General features: G+C 41.3%; 2 protein-coding genes across 7 annotated transcripts in view; one reads left to right on the forward strand and one right to left on the reverse strand.

Annotated features, from left to right (window-relative positions):
* dnaaf11 (dynein axonemal assembly factor 11) overlaps nt 1-18,877 on the reverse strand; it is a 56,245-nt gene that overhangs the window by 34,926 nt on the left and 2,442 nt on the right. For 2 of the 5 annotated variants that reach the window (XM_041992459.1, XM_041992458.1), the window contains exons 1-7: nt 12,770-12,867; nt 11,949-12,018; nt 10,988-11,155; nt 10,594-10,671; nt 9,175-9,347; nt 8,884-9,095; nt 7,453-7,626 (exon numbers count right to left, since the gene is read on the reverse strand). In XM_041992459.1, the coding sequence (XP_041848393.1) occupies nt 7,453-7,626; nt 8,884-9,095; nt 9,175-9,347; nt 10,594-10,671; nt 10,988-11,155; nt 11,949-12,018; nt 12,770-12,859 (965 nt within the window). In that variant the 5' untranslated portion in view covers nt 12,860-12,867. Of the gene's footprint in view, nt 1-7,452; nt 7,627-8,883; nt 9,096-9,174; nt 9,348-10,593; nt 10,672-10,987; nt 11,156-11,948; nt 12,019-12,769; nt 12,868-18,877 lie in introns of those variants that run through there. The other 3 variants (XM_041992460.1, XM_041992462.1, XM_041992461.1) reach the window with 3 other exon arrangements.
* On the forward strand, nt 13,723-18,495 carry LOC121644495 (oocyte zinc finger protein XlCOF7.1-like). 2 transcript variants are annotated; one of them, XM_041992468.1, is made up of 5 exons: nt 13,723-14,216; nt 14,632-14,747; nt 15,594-15,717; nt 16,537-17,345; nt 17,403-18,495. In XM_041992468.1, exons 1-4 carry the CDS (start codon nt 13,928-13,930, stop codon nt 17,304-17,306), a joined length of 1,299 nt encoding a protein of 432 aa, XP_041848402.1. In that variant the 5' UTR covers nt 13,723-13,927; the 3' UTR covers nt 17,307-17,345; nt 17,403-18,495. The 2 variants fall into 2 exon arrangements, with proteins under 2 accessions (XP_041848402.1, XP_041848401.1); XM_041992467.1 differs by having other exon boundaries at nt 16,537-18,495.

Consider the following 18,877-nt stretch of genomic DNA (forward strand, 5'->3'; position numbering starts at 1 on the left):
GTGCTGCCATGTTCCTTTTAGAGAGAAAAGACTTTCTCCTGTAGCCCTTCCAAACAAGCCATACTGGTTCAGTCTTTTTCTACCTGGACTGTCATGAACTTTAGTTTGGTCCAGATAGTTTGGAAATGACCTGATAACCTTCCCAGATTGATGGGCAGTAACAGCTGCGTCTCTAAAATCATTGCTGATGTCTTTCCTCCTTGGCATTATGTCAACCCACCTGAATGCTAACTAACAGATGAACGTTCTCTCTCACATGATAATAAACACTTTGTGGACATGAAATTTTCTGAGTAAATCTGCAACTAACCGTTCTGAGATTTTTATTTCTTAAACTGCTTGAACCGGGTTAAAATAGTCTTTTTGAACAAATGTGAATGATTGAAAATGGGATTAAAAGCCATCAGAGGAAAAAACTGCATTAACCTTTAGTGCTGCACAAGTCCGACACCCTCCTCAATAAAAAGCCGCTCAGTCTTTCAGTCAGTGGCTGATTGAATTAAACTCTTACATCATGACATTTTGCACTTCATGCATGTTGACAGTTTAATAATAAACGTGACAACAGTTTCTACAGACGTCTGACCTTTTCAACATGCTTTTCTATGAAGCTGATACCACACTATATTTCAGCTTTAATGATTAGACCCAGGATCAGTCTGTTTATTATTTTTTCCTTCACAAGATGGTGTAAAACATGAGTTCAGCAGCAGGATCAGTCATAAGTACCAGTTTAGCAGAACAGATGAGGCTGTGCTGACCGCGAGGTTCAGGTTCACCTGTCGGGTTAATTAGGAGCTAAATGAACGAGCTGTTCTGATGACATTTGCTGGAGAACAGTCGAGCAGGGTCTGACGTCGGAGAGGATTTTAGTCTGATTGTAACAAATGACTCAGCTGCTGGACTCCAGGGAGCCAATAATCCTGGAAGTGATGGTCACTGATGTCAGAGAGAAGCAGAGGATGCTGATTCAGCTGTATGAGACGGCTTTGAAGTGGTTCCATAATTATAAATGCATTAAAGTTAAGATGGAGTTAGGTTAGATACGAGTTAGAATGGAGGAAGGGTTTGTCATGTTGAAGAATGAGAGGAAACTTATTCCTGGCAACTTAACATTTAAAATGTTCAATTCTGTGCAAAAGTCTTGAGAAATCCTCATTTCTGTAAATGTTTACAGGAAAACAGGAAATATCTGCAGAGATTTACTGAATTGTGCTGTCATGAATGTTAATCCAGTATATGAGGCCAAAACAAGTTTATCCAGTTCTTTAAAGATCTTTGAAGTGAATATTTGTTCTGAGCAACTTTATTCCTAATCTGAAGATTTCTGTCATTCCTTTCAGTAGTCTTACGTAATACTTCTATGGACTTCTTAAAGGACTTTTCGAAGCTCTTCTTTGGATGTTTCTGTCTTTTGTTCCTTTCTCTGGCCGGATGATCCCACACTACTTCAGTAATGTTGAAGTCCGGGTTCTAGGGAGGATCCATTCCTCCATCAGACCTGTAGCCACTGATCATGTGTGACATACCTCAGCCTTTTCTCCCACTTTCCCTTCTTTAAGAATGACTTGACTGGTTTGATCTTTGTTGATTTTCACAGTTGAAACTAATGAAATGGGAACAAATGAGTTTTTGTGACAAAGAGCCTTACGATCCAGTTTGAAACTGCTTCTGGGCCAAATTGTCTGTGTATCAACACATCACTGGTTCTTCCTTTGAGTTTAGGGCCATTTTTATGCTTGAATGATAGTTCAGAGTTAAGTGGCTTAATGAACAAAAACTCACATTCCTCTGAAAACAGAAGAACTGTATTGAAAATGAATAGAAAAAATAGAAAATGTCCAAAGAGAAAAGCCCTCCTTCCCTCCACCTTCCTTTCTGCTAAGTGAGCAGACTTTCTGCAGACTGTGGTCCACAACAGCTCATCTGTTAATCTGCAGTCTGACTTCCTGTTCATTGTCTTTCAGATCATCCCAAGAACAGAATCTCTGTAGTTGGATAGTTTGCAAACTATAAACAAATGATTTTATGGGTTTTTATGGGTGTAAAAATGGTGAGCATGCAGAGAGACTGAAATCCAGTTTGATGTAAACATGATGCATATTCATGTCATGGGCATGAACATGATAAACTCCCAGCTGTCACACACACTCAGCAGACCCATAGATTAACACTCCTAAGACATAAATAGAGCAATTTCATCACGATGTTTGGGGCAGAATTATCGCTGACATTTGTCATGTGAGCGAAACAACAGGAGTTTTATCTGAGCTGACAGCACAGAGAAGGTTAACAGCGAGAACGGCTTGTCTTTTCCTCCTGAGCTCCGTGTTCAGCTGCAGTTTTTCAGCCATCAGCGCTGACTGGTATAAACCAAAACTGAGCTAAAGGTAGGATCGCTGCATCTGGAGCTTGTTCCTTGACTACACTGGCTGTACAGCAAAGTATGAACATTTCTAAGGAACTGATCAGTTTGCATTGGCATCAGTGGCTGAAGATTTCCTGCTGGCTTTGGGAGCTACTGTATGCTGCTGGAGAAAAGCTTAAATATTCAACAATTTGTAATTAAATTACAATGAAAAATATTTTATCCTATAGGGAAATTTAAATTTTGTATAAAAAATAGTTAAAACATGGACGATATTAAACAGCAACAGAACCTTCGAGCTATCTCTATTACTAGAGACCAACACAAAGTTTTCACTCAACACTTTTGTTCCGTCCATCATTAAAGCTCTGAAACCATTTTTGTCATTGGTGCAGCTGTTGGATTAAAATGTTTGGAGCCAGGCTGTAAAACACATTATTCTCTTTAGAAATGGTCAGAATGCTGCTGTGGCTCATTGATAATGGAGCAGTCTGAACATTGGAGCAATCGAAGGGCTTGGTTCTGTTTTTGACCCAGGATGCTGCAGCTCTGCTGTGACACCAGTGTTTTCATAAGGTCACATCTTGTCACTGTGTTGTTCTGAGTATTTACTAGGATTTTCTTACACACAACCATCTCTAGGGTTTACAGAGAATGGTCTGAAGAAGAGAAAATATCCAGTGAGCAGCAGGTGTCTGGACCAGAATGCAGCAGAAGACCACACTGGGTGCCACTCTTGTCAGCTAAAAACAGGAAACTGAAGCTAGAATTCACACAGACTCACCAACACTGGACAAAACACTGCACATTATTTACCAGTAACACGACATGCACCAACACATCGAACCAAAGCTTGTTGGTTAGGTATTTATCTCTGTGCCTGTGGTTTTCTAGCAGCTGTAACTAAAGATCCTGGTCTTTGGTCTGCAGTTGTCCCCTTTACTTTCCCTTTTTGCTGTATATTCTCTCTCTTCTTCTATAACTTGGGTGTCATGAAGCCAGGAGTGTAACTGTGATTAAAGAGCACACAAATAAAGCGGACATGTCATAGATCCATGGAGTAAATGCAGGAAGCTTCCCTCACTGAGACTTCAGGGTCGGTCTGGCGGTCATCTCAGTCAAAGAGCAGTGTGTGATTCCAGCATCCAGGTTCCAGTTTTTTTTAATAGGAATGGGGGGAAACTGATAATAATGTTTATCTGATAAGACATCATATCCACAACTGTTGTTTTGTAGGACAAACAATAAAAAACACACCTAAGGTTTTATGTGTAAGGAGATTAAATAATAATAATCTGGTCCTTTAACATTTTAAATAAATAGGTAAAGAACAACAAGATAATACACCGTTGTCATTAAACAAGCATCAAAATGCAGAAGTAGTATGAAAAAAGTCTGTCTTCACCACAGGAATTAAGATGATCATTAGCAGCAGGTGCGTCTGCATGGAGGTGTGGTAGTTAGCACCGCAGCCTCACAGCTACATCACTGGTTCGAGCCTTGGCTGGGGAGGGGTTTGAACAGAGGTCCTTCTGTGTGGAGTTTGCATGTTTTGCCTGTTTGCTCTAAATTCTCCGTAGTGTGAGTGGTGGTTTGTCTCTCAGTGTAGTCCTTTGGACTGGGCTGGTAATCTGTCCAGAGTTTACCTGCCTCTCGCCTGTTAATTGAAAGGGTTCTAATTTCCCTGTGACTCTGAACTGTTATAAGCGGTATAGAAGATGAATGACCAGCAGCAGGTGCTACTGATTAATTTACCTGATTAACTTATCCTTAGGACTCTTAGAGAAGCAACTGCTGCTGTCCATCAATCTGGGAAGGTTATCGGGTCATTTCTAAACTATCCGGAGTCCATCATTCAGTATTCACAAGACATTTAAAACAGTTGCTAATGTTCCCAGGAGTGGACGTCCCAGCAAGTTCAACTCAAGTTCAGACTGTGTGATGCTCAGAATAACTGCAAAAAACCCAAGAGCTCCATCTCAGACTCTCCGGGCTTCAGTTAACATGTTAAATATCAAAGTTTATGACAGTCCAGTTAGAAAGAGTCTGAACCAGTATGGCTTGTTTGGAAGGGTTGGGGGAGAAAGTCTTATCTCTCCAAAAGGAACATGGCAGCATGACTTAGGCTGGCGAAGCTGCATCTGAACAAACCACCAGACTTCTAGAACAATGATGGACAGACAAGACCAAAGTGGATATGTTTGGTCAGAATGCAGAAAAAAGAAAAGAATCAAGCTGTTGACATGGTTTTGGTCATGTCATCTGAGGTAGTATTTGCTTCTTTTTAAGACCTGGTTAAAATACATAAAATCTTCAATCCAATCTTTAGTTATTCTTTTTTACATAATCCGGTGGAAACATCTCAGTAAAATATAAATAAAAGTATAACCAGTCATGTAAAAAAAAGAGTATTCTTTCTTCTTGTTTGTCACCACACACACAGTCGTTATGTGTTCAGTGTGAGGTGGTTGATGCACGAGTCACCACAGATTGTTGCCCAACAGCGACATCTAGTGGCTGATATGTAAACTACTGCTAAAGAGCCAGCAAACGTTTTTCTACAATTCTTGGTAAACATGATGCAATTCCCACTCCCACAACCACGTCCAGTGACCATCAGGGACAACAAGGTGGAGATTGTAGACAACTACAGGTACCTCGGGTTGTGGCTGGATAACAAGCTGGACTGGACATGCTGTACAGATCACCTGTACAAGAAGGGCCAAAGCCGTCTGTACTTCTTGCAAAGACTGAGATCTTTTAACATCTGCAGGAAACTCCTGTGGATGTTCTATCAGTCTGTGGTGGCTAGTACGCTTTTTTATGCTGTTGTCTGCTCGGGGGGTAACATGACAAAAAGGTGTGCTAACAGGCTGGAAAAACTCATCAGGCGGGCGGGCTCTGTGGTTGGCATGAAGCTGGACTCCCTGGTGACAGTGGCAGAGAGGAGAACACTAAAAAAAACTACTGGCTATTGTGAATGATGCCAGTCACCCTCTGCACACTGTCATCAGTGCACAGAGAAGCCTGACCAGTAACAGGCTGCTCCTCCCCAAGAGTAGGACCAACCGGCTCAGAGACTCCTTTGTCCCTCGAGCCATCAAACTGTACAACTCTGCATTAGGCAGGAGGGGGAGAAGGAGGGGGGAGAGGGAGGTGTGCAGTCCGCCTGATACAACACATGCACAATAACCCATACAAACAATAGCAATAACTTATACGTGCAATAGTGAACTGGGAATCTGTACCACCTCTACTGTGTGCAATGCTTGTTTATATTGTTTTATTTAACTTATCTTATTGTTATTTATTGCATTCTATTTATACTTTTCTTGCACCTTATTGCCTCTATTTTGCTTTGTACCTGTATATATTGTGTCTTGTCCTTGTCCTGCTTTACTGTTGGTGTTGTATTGCTGCTGGTACCCAAATTTCCCTGAGGACTCTCCAAAGGGATTAATAAAGTATTTCTATTCTAGAAGACCTTCAATGAATGAAGTTCATTCACCTGTTTTTGTTTGACTCATAAGAGCCCGACGTGACATATTTGTCACATACCGTTTCTGAGACATTTTGCTTCAATTTATGGTATAAACTTTGCTTAAAATCCTGTTGAACACAATCAGATACTTGTCTTTTGTCCCCTTAATAGATACCCAGAAGAAGAAAACCACATCATAATATTTGTAAACTATCACATGGTAATAAATGGTAGATTAAAAAGTTAATTTTTTGTTACATTTTGTTAAAGGGCCAAATAAAGAGCTCATATTTAAAAAATTGGACTTTTCTTACCATTTTTTCATGGGTCAGGCCTTTATGGATTAAAAAATAAATCCCGATACAAAAGTAAATTGTAAATTTTGTCTATCAGCTGTACATTCTGGCTTAGTGAAAAATACTTTGAGATTTTTTTTCTTTTGTTAGGAATCGGAGGAAAAATGTAGAACTAAATAAATAAATTGGTCCTGTGATGGACTGGTGACCTGTCTAGGGTGTACCTGCCTCTCACCTGCTACCTACTGAGATGGGCTCCAGCTCCCCTGCAACCCTGAACTGGAATAAGATGTTTAGAAAATGGATGGATTAAATGAATAAATAAATGAGTTATTGCGTTGTAGTGTCTCCTTTGTCTTTCTGACATCACTAATAATAAACAAAACTCTTCATCATTCAGGCTCCAACTTTCTTGTCCAGATCAGCTCTGCAGGATGGAGTCTAAAGCACTTCTGATGGAGCAGAAAAGTTTGCTCGATGGAGAGATGCATCATCATCATCATCATCATCCTGAAAAACCTCCTCAGCATCACCAAATGTCCTTTTGATTGAAGGAAGGAGAAAATTATCCAAGATGTCAAGATGTTTTCCTCGGTCCACCTGCATGTTTCCCTTTTCCAACATTCTGATTTTGTTTGTACTTGCTCCACATGTCAGACACGGCTGACTGGGAACAGCCGGCATCTTTCTGGAAAGTGGGGAAAGATGCTGGTTTCCATTTCTCTCAGGAAGTTTACGTTCCTCATAAGTCAGGCTGGTTCCACTCATTCAGCTCCGCCAGGCTGCCTAACTGAAGACTAGTTTGCATATTTAAAGTTCTGTAGTTTTTCTGGAAATACAAATTCCAAGTGAGTTTGAATGTTTTTCTACTTCATCTGAAAAAAAGTTGAAAAAGTTTTGTGTTTAAAAGAAAAATCCAGAACATTCAGCTTTAAAATCGTCTTGTTGGTTTGTTTTGTTTTTATCATGTCTGGAATTTTTTTTTTTTTTACCAAAATAAAACAGCTGAATCCTACAAGAATAGTGATTCCATGAGTCTTTCCAGGAACGTTCGTGCTTCTTCATCATCATCATCATAACTGATGATGGAAGCGGAGGTACTTCCCTATCAAATGCTGTTTTTTGTTTTTTAAAATTCCACCATGTAAATTTATTAAAAGTTAATTCAGGACAACAAACAGAGTAGTTTAATATTGTCCCGCTGGAAGAAAACATCCTCAGAGGAAATGTGGAGCTGATGTCGGACGTGTGTGATCGATCAGGTGCAGCGTTTCTTGGTGAAAGTGATGAAGGTGGAGAAAACTTACTTCTCCTTTGCCCTCCTCTTCTCCTGCAGGTGGCGGTGAGCCTCCAGACGAGACTCGGGGGTGAAGGAACACGGCGTGTGCCAGAACTCCCGCTCCCGTTCCTCCTCGTCCAACTCCGGCCTCCTCTGGCTCTGATCCAGCTCCTGGTTCTCCTTATTCTCCTCCGACCCTGGACTGAGGAAGAGGATTCAGAGACAAGTCAGGGTGATGAAGATGACAAACATTCACTTTGTCTTCTGGGTGTTTCTCTGCATCTCTGTCCCTTCAGCCTCGGTACTACAGTCTGGCTCATGTTTCAGACATCTTGATTTTCTGATGAGCCTCTTTTATCCCGTGTGTTTAAATCCTGGGATTTATTTCAGGATTAAATCCTGTTTTTCATATGAATAAAAACACAAAACAAGGTTTGCTGCTTTATGCCGGCTTTAACTTGCGCTGATGTTTTGTACATACAAGACTCGACGTGTTCTGGATATTAGGAATCAAACTAAAAACCTAACTTTTTATTATTTTAATGAAAGAAACCAAATTTTTCTTTTGAAAGTATTTTCATTTGAATTTTCAGCTTTGTTTAAAATAATTATCTGCTATATTTCATCACTTTTATTTGTTTATTTTTCTTATTTTCTATTTTATTACATTTCATTTTCCTATTTTCAGTCTGTTTTAATGTTTCTTTTATTTTATTCTGTTTTATTTATTTCACCCGTAGTTTTCCTCACTGGAAACACTTCCTCGGTTTAGTTTTATTTAAACTGTCATAAAGACACTTTATGGATTTTTTTCTGTTTGAGTTATGAAACTGTATAAAAAATGTAATATAAATAAAGTTGGGCTGGTTGATTAATAATTGTAGATCTCTTATTGAACATGTTGGCTGGCTCAACTACGGCCATGTTCTTGTTTACGAAGCTACTCTTGGTCTGCTTCCCTCCTACCTCTCTGCCTTCCTCCATCTGCAGGGTTCCGGACTTTGAAGTCTTCGTTTCAGGATCTTTATTAGTTTCGGCTCCACAGGAGCGAACTGAGGTGGAAAAAGGCTTTCTTATATGCTGCTTCCTTTGCCTGGAACTATTAAATGTCTTTAAACTTCATGTTTTGGATGATCTGGAGGCAGATTTTAATACCCGGGTCAGTTTTCACGTGTGTTTTGTGTCAGGAAGATTTTAACTGTGCTGCTGCTGTCTTGGCCAGGACTATCTTGGAAAAGATCTCAGAGGCTTTTGCTGGTTAAATAAAGTTTTTTTTAACATTTATCTTAAATGGTTTAAAATAAAAATCAGTTTTCAAACATCAGAGAAACTAAAGTGTTTTATCTTTTTTTTATTGTGTATTTTAGAAATAAAGACTTTCAACACAACTTACAGGGAGAAATTCTAGGAAAAACACACATACACACACACACACACATAAAACTACGTCTGGACTCACACTGTGTTGTTGATGTCGGTGTACCAGCGACCGTCGAAGCCCGGCTTCCTCCCCTCTTCTCTTCCTGTTTCCTTCCTCTGCGCCTCCTCCTTCTCCACGGCTCTCCTCTTCAGGTATTCCCTCTCCTGCTCCCAGACCTGCCTCCTGACCTCCTCCAGGCCCTGGGACGCTTGGATCCTCTCCGACCGGCTGATCTCGGTCCCGTCCAGCCACTGAGGATGCAGAGAAGCAGCAGGGGGGTGAACCCTGAATAAAAACTGACGAACGAGCAGGGAGGTGGGGGGCAGTTACCCTGAGCTGAGGCAGCGAGGCCACCACAAACTGCCTGTAGCCCTCAAACTGAGTGCAGGGGTTCCCCACCAGGAACAGCTCCCTCAGGTGGATGTTGTGCTTCAGGGACTCCACGCTGCTCAAGCGGCCCACAAAGTTCACCGTCAGGTCCAGCTTCTGGAGGCTCTCGCAGCCTGGAGGAGGAAAACATTCAACAGATGTTTGCTGGTTGGTTTTTCCCACCAGATTGTTTTTATTATTTTCTGATTTGGGGATGTGCTGACGGATATATGCAGTGTTTAGATTTAATTAAGCTTACTCTGATTCCTCACCTGCCTACTGTTTTTGCTTTTGGATCCTCCTTCCACACCAAATGTGATTCAATAAATGAACCCCTAAAAGAAGTGTTTATTTCTAGATTTGTTTTCTGTGAAAACAGACATTTTCTATCTCAAAAGGACAATGATGCAACCCTGCAAAGTTCGCCAATGCTTTTTTTATTTGTTTAATGTTATCTTTAATCAGGAGAGAAAATACTTGATTTGTAACTCGGGAGGTACCTGAACACAGACAGGGACTGGTCTCTGCAGATTAATGTATGTTGGAGGTAAAGAAATCCCCTTAAGTCAAAATAATTTGTCAACACAGCTTCAGTATCTTCCACCTCCTCTTCTCACCGTTCTCGTATCTACACAGATGTGTAGCAGTGACAACACACACGAGCTGAGTTACAGTTTGCAGCTACAGTAACACCAACAAAGGCCAGAAAGAGAGCAAGACAGTTGTAGAGATTCTCAATGAGCAAAAATCAAACAAGTGCACACAGATAAAGACAGAACCTGATCTTTCTCATGACCAATGGTGAGATGTTGGTTCTGCTAAACATGGAGGCAGTCATGATACAATGACAACGTCTGCGACGCTCAGTTCCCCGACAAAGATGATGCTCAAGTTTCTATTCATCAGCACACCCACATCCTTCGTTTCCCATAGATTTTCCTTTGTGAAGACGTCTACATTCCATGTCTTGCTTGTGTTTTATAAAGATGCTGGAGGGGATGGGAGAAGAGTCTTAGTGAACCGGCAGCCCTGCTGCTCATCTAAGACTCACAATTTGGTTTGTCGAGATAATCCCCAAAGAACTCCGTCCCTACTCTGCCTAAATTTAAGGGTAAACCATCTCCCCTGGTAATGATAAAATGAGGGGAAGGTTGGGGAAAACGCCCCTACAGAACCCAAATCCTGGAAAAAATTCCAGCTCTTGAACGGTAGTCGGTTAAAATTTACTCTAAATTAGAACAAGGAAGCATCACTTGGTGGACAGGGGATTAAACCCAAAAGCAAAATAAATACAAACACTAAAAGTTGTTTTCTAAAACCCAGTCAATAATAATATGTAGAATCCACTACAAAACAGCACTTTCTGGTCTGTGCACTGACCTTCAAGGTTTTCAATGACTTCAATGTTGTTCAAGGCCAGATTCAAATACTCCAGCTTCTTCAGGCGGCCAACATTTTCTAGAAGAAACAAAACTGAAGAACACTGCAAACATAGGGACGGAGATTTTTCTAGCTCAAACATATCGTTTTGAGCCTGTGTGAAAAGCAACTGTTGAGCTTTTAGAATATTTATAATGTAATTTCTCAACTTAAAGTTTGTTTTTATAGCTGAGTTTCAACCAAAAACTTATGTAACAGAGTAAAAAAACAAAACATGGAAAAAAAACACGTAGAACTTCAGAAAATAAAAATATGAGTGTCCTGCCTCTAAGAGTCCAGATATATAAAACCTGGGCTTTTCCACTGGCGTGGTCTTTGTTGTGTCACATCTCACCGATCCTGGGGATGAGGTTGTTTTGCAGGTAGAGGATCTTCAGGTCTCTGCACCACCTGTCGATGTGCTCGATCTTCTCTATGTCCTGCTGGTGCAGAGAAATTTCCTCCAGGGAGAAGATCTCACAGTCATTGTGTTCAGCCCGCCGGCGGATCATGTCTTCAGTGACTGGACACAGAAACACATGACAGGGACTTTATTCATGTAAACACTGAGGCTTTCAAAATGTGAGGTGTATCCTTTAATGCTGCTGATGTGGTTGAAAAGCTGAAAAGCATTAGTTCTGGTAGAATTTGTTTCCCAAAGTTAAAAGATAAATAGATGGTCTGTTTATGTCAGACAGGAATATATGGTTATGCTGACCCATCTATGCAATGTGTTTGGTTTTAAATAGCAGTCATGATGATATTATAACCAGGAATTTATCAAAAAGGATAAAATGTGGAGTGAGACAGATTCCCCCGAAAGTATCTTTGGGAAGATTCAGACTTTTAAAACAGTCGCACAACACCTGCTGGGATAACAGGAATCATCCATTAGGAGGAGCTTTGCCAGTGGTTCAAGCTAACATCAATAGTCAATAAAACTTACGCAGCTAACGCAGCCTGCGATACAAAGTAGGTTGTTAGCAAATGATTTTCAAAAAGGAGACTACGTTAACGGTATTTAAAGTTAAATAAAACGGCGTAAAACGTAAATTTACCAAGTAGTTTTCATTTGTCGCCTAATAATCTATTTCCCGAAATAAAATTAATTAGCAGTTGGAGAACGGTTGCTTAACGGTAAAAAAAAAAAAAAAAAAAGGAAAAAAAAAGAAAAGAAAAAAAGAAAAAAAAAGCTGTAGGAAGCTACAGATATATTTAACAATCAGTCCACAACATTGACAGTGGCAATACACTAGAAAAAGGTTCAACCTAAACCAGTATTTCTTTGTGTTTCGGTCTTATTTTTTGTAACTTACTGTAAACCATCTTCTTCGTCTCTGTTGTCGCCCGTTGCTGTGGAAACCGAACCAGTGAAACGTTTAAGGACTGTGGGAAGATTAAAACTCAAAATAAAAGTCACATTCCCGCAACCGATAACTTTTTAATAACTACTGAAAATTTTATTAAATTGCCAAAAAATAGTTTAAAATGAACTGTCAATAAATATTTTATGAATAATGTCCACTTGAAAAAAACGGGAAAGAAGCTTAATAAATCAAATTATGAAAGTAGAAGTGTATCTATCACTTCCCTATTCTGAGGGCCAATTTTTAAAAGCACATGTCTGATATTATATGGATTCTGGTTTTTAACCATATTATTGTAAAGATATGTAAATGGGTTTGGACTTTATGCAGAATTAACACTCATTTTTAAAAGCTAGTCAAATGATGAAAGTGGTCTTGATCAACAGTTCTCCAGCTTTTCTGAAAGTCCTCCAAAGTTCTTCTCTGGATTTTTTCTGCTTTTTACTCATTTTCAGTCCAGTCCTTGTAGTTGACCATTTACAGAGGATTTATTTGTTTGGTAAACCACTTCAGGAAACTGGACAAATGAAGGACAGAAGAAGACGTGCCAGGTCTAAAAAAAAAAACCAATCATGTCCTTAAAGCAACACTACAAATGTTTGACCATAATATTCAGATTCTCACTCGTTTTTATGGCACACTGACATTCATTATTAAAGACATTCTAAGAGCAGCTCTGCAGCGTCCCGAGGCTGAGAAACCACACAACTTTTTCTGATCTCACCTCTGCTGTGGTTGGAGGAGTCAGCCTCCAACAGTAACCTACTCACCCTCTGAGGTTCAAGGCTTTGGGCTGCTTGGAGTACAGTCCAGCTGGTAAGGAGAGTTCTGGATAAAAAACACAAAATAAACAGGTTCATGTGGGCCCAGGTCTTAGAAAGTTCCAATGGGATGCAAGCACAAGTCTTTCTTATCATTTACCATTCACTATTACTTGTTAATCTTTATAATCACCTCCATTTTTGGCATTTAATATCTCAGGTTCATGAGCTGATCCTCGTGATAGTCCTATTAATGAGCTGAATTTAATAATAACCACCATATTGAACTGAAAAATTAAAAACATTTGTCCTAAAGTAATTACCAGTTTTCTAATGAAATAACTTAGTCCTAACCTGCATCCTGTTGCCTGTGTCCTTGACATAAAAATGTACATGGATGAAAATTATTGGATTCACAACATGTGACCCAAGTAGCTTTTTCATTTCTGACTAAGGATATATGTTTTGAAGATATTGTTAAAGCAAACTTTGATAATCTCAATTTATTCACTTTGAAACCTGGTTTCAAACGTTCTCAGGCTCCCAAAACTTTTCAAGAAACATAAAAATGATAAAACACCTCAAGACGTGGCCATAATTTTAACTCACACCGGCTCTAAAACAGTCAGCCTTTGGAACCCTTTGTGTTTCTGGGGACCCCAGACAACACAGAAAAAATGAATGAATGAATGAATATTTTTCCTAGCATTAAAGTCAAAACAGTACTGTAGATTATTTAGATGATAAAAGCATAATTTTCAATATGCACTCTGAAAATGAGCACATTGACCACGCAGCAGTATTTATAACATACAGATGATGTGAACTGAGCTGAAAGTGAGCCCCAGAAAAGACCGTGAATTGTGTTTTTTTTGCACTGAAACGCAGATTCAAGCTACACCGAGAGATGTTTACCAGGGCACGTTTATGGTTTTCTCTGAACTTTTATTGTGAACGCGGTTTCCGGAAGTGCGTTGGCACGCTGCAGAGAAGCTAACCGACCAGTTCCAAACAACAACGGTCAACCGTCGCATCCGTCCGTTTCCTCGTCAGTTCACCCGGTGCTCGGTTTCCAACCGGACGCCGTGACCGTGTAGAAGTTTGTGGACGTTGTTTCTTCTTCTCCTCAGAAAATACGGTTGTTTGTTTTTGTTGTTTTCCATCAAAATGACGAGTTACAAGACATTTCACTCCCAACTGACGTCCATCATGGAGGCGCTGACCAAAGCGGCGGTGGCTGAGATCTGCGAGCTGGTGGATGACAGCTACGCCGTGTTGCAGCTGGAGATCACCCGCAGCCACAAGGAGAACGAGACGCTGCGGAGGAAGCTGGAGCTCATCGAGTCCATCATCGCCAGGGGCCACCGGAGGGATGCTGCTATGGTGGACTACGGTGGGCCGGTAGAGGAGGAGGAGGAGGAGGAAGGTGGTGGAGAGCTGGTGGATTTTAACCCCGGTGAGTTTCGGGGCCTTATAACTCAAACTGTAAGGTGGTGGAGGTTAACCGTGGCTGTGCGACATTTTCACGTCAAGGATGCCGATGATGGCGGCAGGAAGTGGGTTAAGATAAACTAACTTAATTTAAAAACTGTAGATAAATTTATTAGTTACTTCTGTAGAAGCGTTTCTGATGGATTCTTCAGCTCAATATGTGTTTATGGTGGTTATTATTAAATTCAGCTTATTAATTAGACTATCACGAGGATTATCTCAAAAACGTGAGGTATTAAATGCCAAAAATGAAGGTGATGATAAAGATGAACAAATGATGGTGAATGGTAAATGATAAAGACACTTGTGCTTACATCCTATAGGAACTTTCAAAGACCTGATCCCACATAAACCTGAGTTACTTTGTGTTTTTGATCCAGAACTCGCCTTACCAGCCAGACTGTGCTCTAAGCAGCCCAAAGCCTTGAACCTCAGAGGATGTGAACGGGTTCCTTTGTTGGAGGTGACCACAGAGATGACTCCAACCACAACAGAGGTGAGATTCGAACATGTGTCACAGTATATCTGAATAATGGACTTCACACCAGAATCAGTGCTCTAATCACATGGGAAGTGCTGCAGTGTTAAAGACAGAAAGCAATGCATTTTTTGAAAGATTAATGGGTGAGGGTGTCAGGATTGGGTATATAAGGAGCATCCATTACATGCTTAGTCTTACCAAGCAAGGATGGGTCCTGGATCATCACTTATCTAAACTCGGAGGATGAATCAGTAAGTTTTAAATAAATGCAAGATTGTGAAGAAATTTGGTCTCCTACAGAACAGAATGGAGAAGGAAAAAAATTAGAACCTGGGGAAATCTCAAGGCCAAGAGTAAAGACCACTGTTGGATGGCCTTCAAATCCTCAGGCAGCACTGCAGGAGAAATTGTCATTACTGCCACATGGACCCAGGAGGACCTTGGAAAACAATTTTCAGTCAACACAGTCCACTAATGCATCCAGAAATGGAACCTAAAACCATTACCTGTCCTTAAACTGTATCTACTCCCCTTTAAGAACCTGCAGCGGTGCGGAAGGACAGGAAGCTGCCTGCTCTCTGATTGGACAGTTTGATTAGTCACTATCCAGTCAGATGCCCGAGCTGCTTGTGCTCTGATCAGCGGTTTTCCCCCTCTGGTTTGCTTTTAGTAGTTTCTGACCGGGAAGAGCTGCAGCTGTGGATATGATAGAATCCAGCTGTCCATCCATCCCAACCTGCCTGACTGTCAAACATTTTCATAACTCCCTCTTTACAGAGATGCTGACGCTGGTTTCTGTAATTTGGGTGGTGGCCGGCCGACTTCTCAGGGTTAAAACTAAGCTGATGTTTATTTTCCCAGGATTCTCCCACCGTAGCTGCAGAGGAGCCGGTCCAGATTGATCAGGATGTTGTCGTGATCAAAGAAGACAAAGAGAACCTGAAGAGTGACGACGACGCATACGAACTGCTTCTGAACGAGGACGGTAAGATGGGAAACGGCCCAGAGACCTGATTCTGTCTGATTCAGTCCCTGAGAAGACAGACGTCCTGCTCAGGGCAGTTTTACTAAACCTGTGCTGACCTCTCAGCATGTAGGTTTCAGGAAGTGGTGCATCAAGTGGAAAAGCAGCAGGGTGACTTCAATCGATCGTGCATGTTGATGTGAGGTTGTTGCACATCTTGTCGTCATGACGATTGATGCAGGAAACCGCTGACTGTGCAGCAACACAGAATTCCAGGTGTAGTTTTAGACCAGGTCCTCCTCAGGTGCACTCAGAGTTTCCATTAAACAAACAGGACGAGCTCAGGAGGAAGTTCATTTAGTTTACTAAACACAAACTTGCTGAATATACAGCAACACTAAAATAGTTCACAGTTTTAGCTGATCGTGCAAGTTAAAATACATGTTTCTGGATATTTCAGTGATGTCACTTCCTGTCTACTGCGAGTTCCAGAGGATTCCCGCTGTTGTTTGGATGAGTTACATGGTAATCAGCTCCTTCTTCTATGATGTGAAGTCTCCTTCAAAATGCAGCAGATTCCACTGAAGAGTTTTCTCCTAATGTCCTAAACTTCTCCCTGGTTTATATTTCTCTCCCAGCAGTCAGACTGTTGTGTTCAAAGTGGTCTTCATCAGTAGTTTTTACAGGAAACACAGAAGATTAAACAGGCTGACGTATATAAAATCTTTTTCCTCAGCAGAGAAATAAATGACGGTTGGCTCAAGACGTTTTTTAAAAGTGATTTTCTATGTAACAGGAAGAAAAACGGCCAGTCTTCATTTATTTATTGTTTGTCTTCAGGGACGGAGGCGCTGCCGTCAGAAGGGTCCCACAGTGATGACGGCCCCTCTGGGATAAAGATCTCCCCCTCATCCAGTGAGATGCCGACCTGGGACCAGAACAGGATCCAACCAGAGCAACGGGGGTACCACAGTGCTCCGGGCTCTCCGGGCCCCGTGGGGGCCACTGAAAGCAGCTCAGACTTTGTGTTGGATTTGGCCTCGGAGTCGGACTGCGACGCTCCATCTGAGACCAGGAAGCAGTTCCTACTGGGGTCTGGGGGAAGTCCGGCCCCGCTGCCCAGGCCCTCGGAGGCAAAGCGAGGATCGTCTATGATTGGCTCCCTGCCTTACAACACCGAGCTGGATCTGAGCTCCTCGTGGAGCAGCCAGGGCCTGCACGGCATGGTGCCCGTCTCCCATCGGCCTTATATGAAACCAGACTGCCGGGTGGCAATTCTGCCCCTCCACGGATCCAGACTGGACCCTCTGGACCTGAACAGGTACTGCAGGGACAGGCGCTTTGTCTGCAGCTACTGCGGCAAATGCTTCACATCATCGCGAAGTCTGGAGACACACGTGCGTGTCCACACCGGCGAGCGGCCGTACAGCTGCGCTCAGTGCGGGAAGCGCTTCACGCAGTCGGGTCACCTGAAGACCCACCAGAGCGTCCACACCGGAGAGCGGCCGTTCGCCTGCGAGCAGTGCGGGAAAAGATTCGCCGGGAAGCAGAACCTGAAAATCCACCAGCAGAAACACCACACGGCCGAGCAGAACGCCGCTCCGGTTTAACCCCACCGCTCCGGTTTAACCCCACCGCTCCGGTTTAACCCCACCGCTCCGGTTTAACCACACCGCTCCGGTTTAACTCCGCAGCACCGGTTTAACTCCGCAGCACCGACAGGTCTGACTGCTGCCAGACCAGGAGGTGGTCCGGGAACTCATCCGCCAGGTTTTTAGAAAGAAACGTTTTATAGAAGCTGGTTCACTCCGTTTTATCTGAACCTGCTTTACTGAGACAGAAACAAACACTCGATCCAGAACAGTTCTTTCCTCAGACAAAATGAGGTGCATTTTTGGATTATTTCGGGTTTGGGATGAGACTTTCTGATGAAAACAGATTTTCTGGAACAGCTGGAAGAAGCATGTGAATGTCTGTTTATTTCCAAATAAAAAAAAAAATCTTGGATTATTTATTTCCTGCTGATTCACTCAAGTGTTGCTGCTTTCCATGTGCAATTTAAAAAAAAGAAGTCATTTTGGATTTATTAAATATTATAGGCTCATATGTAAATTTACTATAACCTGTGTGGTTGAACTTTTTTTTTTTTTTGTATTTCAGCCAAATTTTTTCCTCAGTTTATGGCCTAACAGGACACCAGAAACAAATTTACTACCTGTTCAAGTCAGTGGACCTCTCCCAAAACCTGCAATAAAAACAAACATTTTTTTTCTCAAATCTTTTAATTAACTTCAGTCCTTGTTAATAGTTTAAATTATTTTAACCCTTTAACAATTTGGACAGTTTTTGTGGGCTTTTTCCATTAAAGGCAGAGACATTGTCTCATCAAATGACCATTTAAAGGGTTAAAAAATATCTAAATAATTACATATTTGGTATTTTGGATAAGGACTGAAGTCAATTAGTGTTTTGAAAATTAAAAAAGTGGCAAAAAATTCATTTTTGATTTCTAGTTTTAGGGAGAGGACCTCTTTAGTCCCCTAATGGCCTGAAAAGGAAGTAAATTATAAATCTGATGCAGCAAAAACAAATGTTACAAATTTTTAGTATTTATAAAACAGCTTTAAATAAAATCCCCAGCTACCCAAAGATTATCAGTGGATGGCTTCTGCCTCATGCTCTTTTAGATACCCAGGTTAGAAATCACCACATTACCACAGACTTGAGGGAAAAAAAAAAAAAACAGGGTAAAGAAATGTAATAGAATAGAAATACTTTATTAATCCCTTCAGAGAGTCCTCAGGGAAATTTGGGTACCAGTAGCAATACAACACCAACAGTAAAGCAGGACAAGCACAAGACAATATATACAGGTACAAAGCAAAACAGAGGCAAATAGAATGCAATAAATATAACAATAATAACAATAAGATAAGTTAATAAAACAATATAAACAAGCATTGCACACAGTAGAGGTGGTACAGATTCCCAGATCACTATTGCACGTATAAGTTATTGCAACTGTTTGTATGGGTAAAAATTAATAAAGAACTTATTGTACATGTGTTGTATCAGGCGGACTGCACACCTCCCTCTCCCCCCCCTGCCTAATGCAGAGTTGTACAGTTTGATGGCTCGGGGGACAAAGGAGTCTCTGAGCCGGTTGGTCCTACTCTTGGGG

This window comes from Melanotaenia boesemani, chromosome 8, assembly GCF_017639745.1.
Source record: "Melanotaenia boesemani isolate fMelBoe1 chromosome 8, fMelBoe1.pri, whole genome shotgun sequence".
Taxonomy (NCBI): domain Eukaryota; kingdom Metazoa; phylum Chordata; class Actinopteri; order Atheriniformes; family Melanotaeniidae; genus Melanotaenia; species Melanotaenia boesemani.

Excerpts from the sequence above, each read along its gene's own strand:
- LOC121644495 (XM_041992467.1), top strand. The coding sequence starts at position 13,928 with ATGACGAGTTACAAGACATTTCACTCCCAACTGACGTCCATCATGGAG. Across the intron at positions 14,217-14,631 it reads GCTGGTGGATTTTAACCCCG|AACTCGCCTTACCAGCCAGA; the intron begins GTGAGTTTCGGG and ends TTTTTGATCCAG. Across the intron at positions 14,748-15,593 it reads TGACTCCAACCACAACAGAG|GATTCTCCCACCGTAGCTGC; the intron begins GTGAGATTCGAA and ends TTATTTTCCCAG.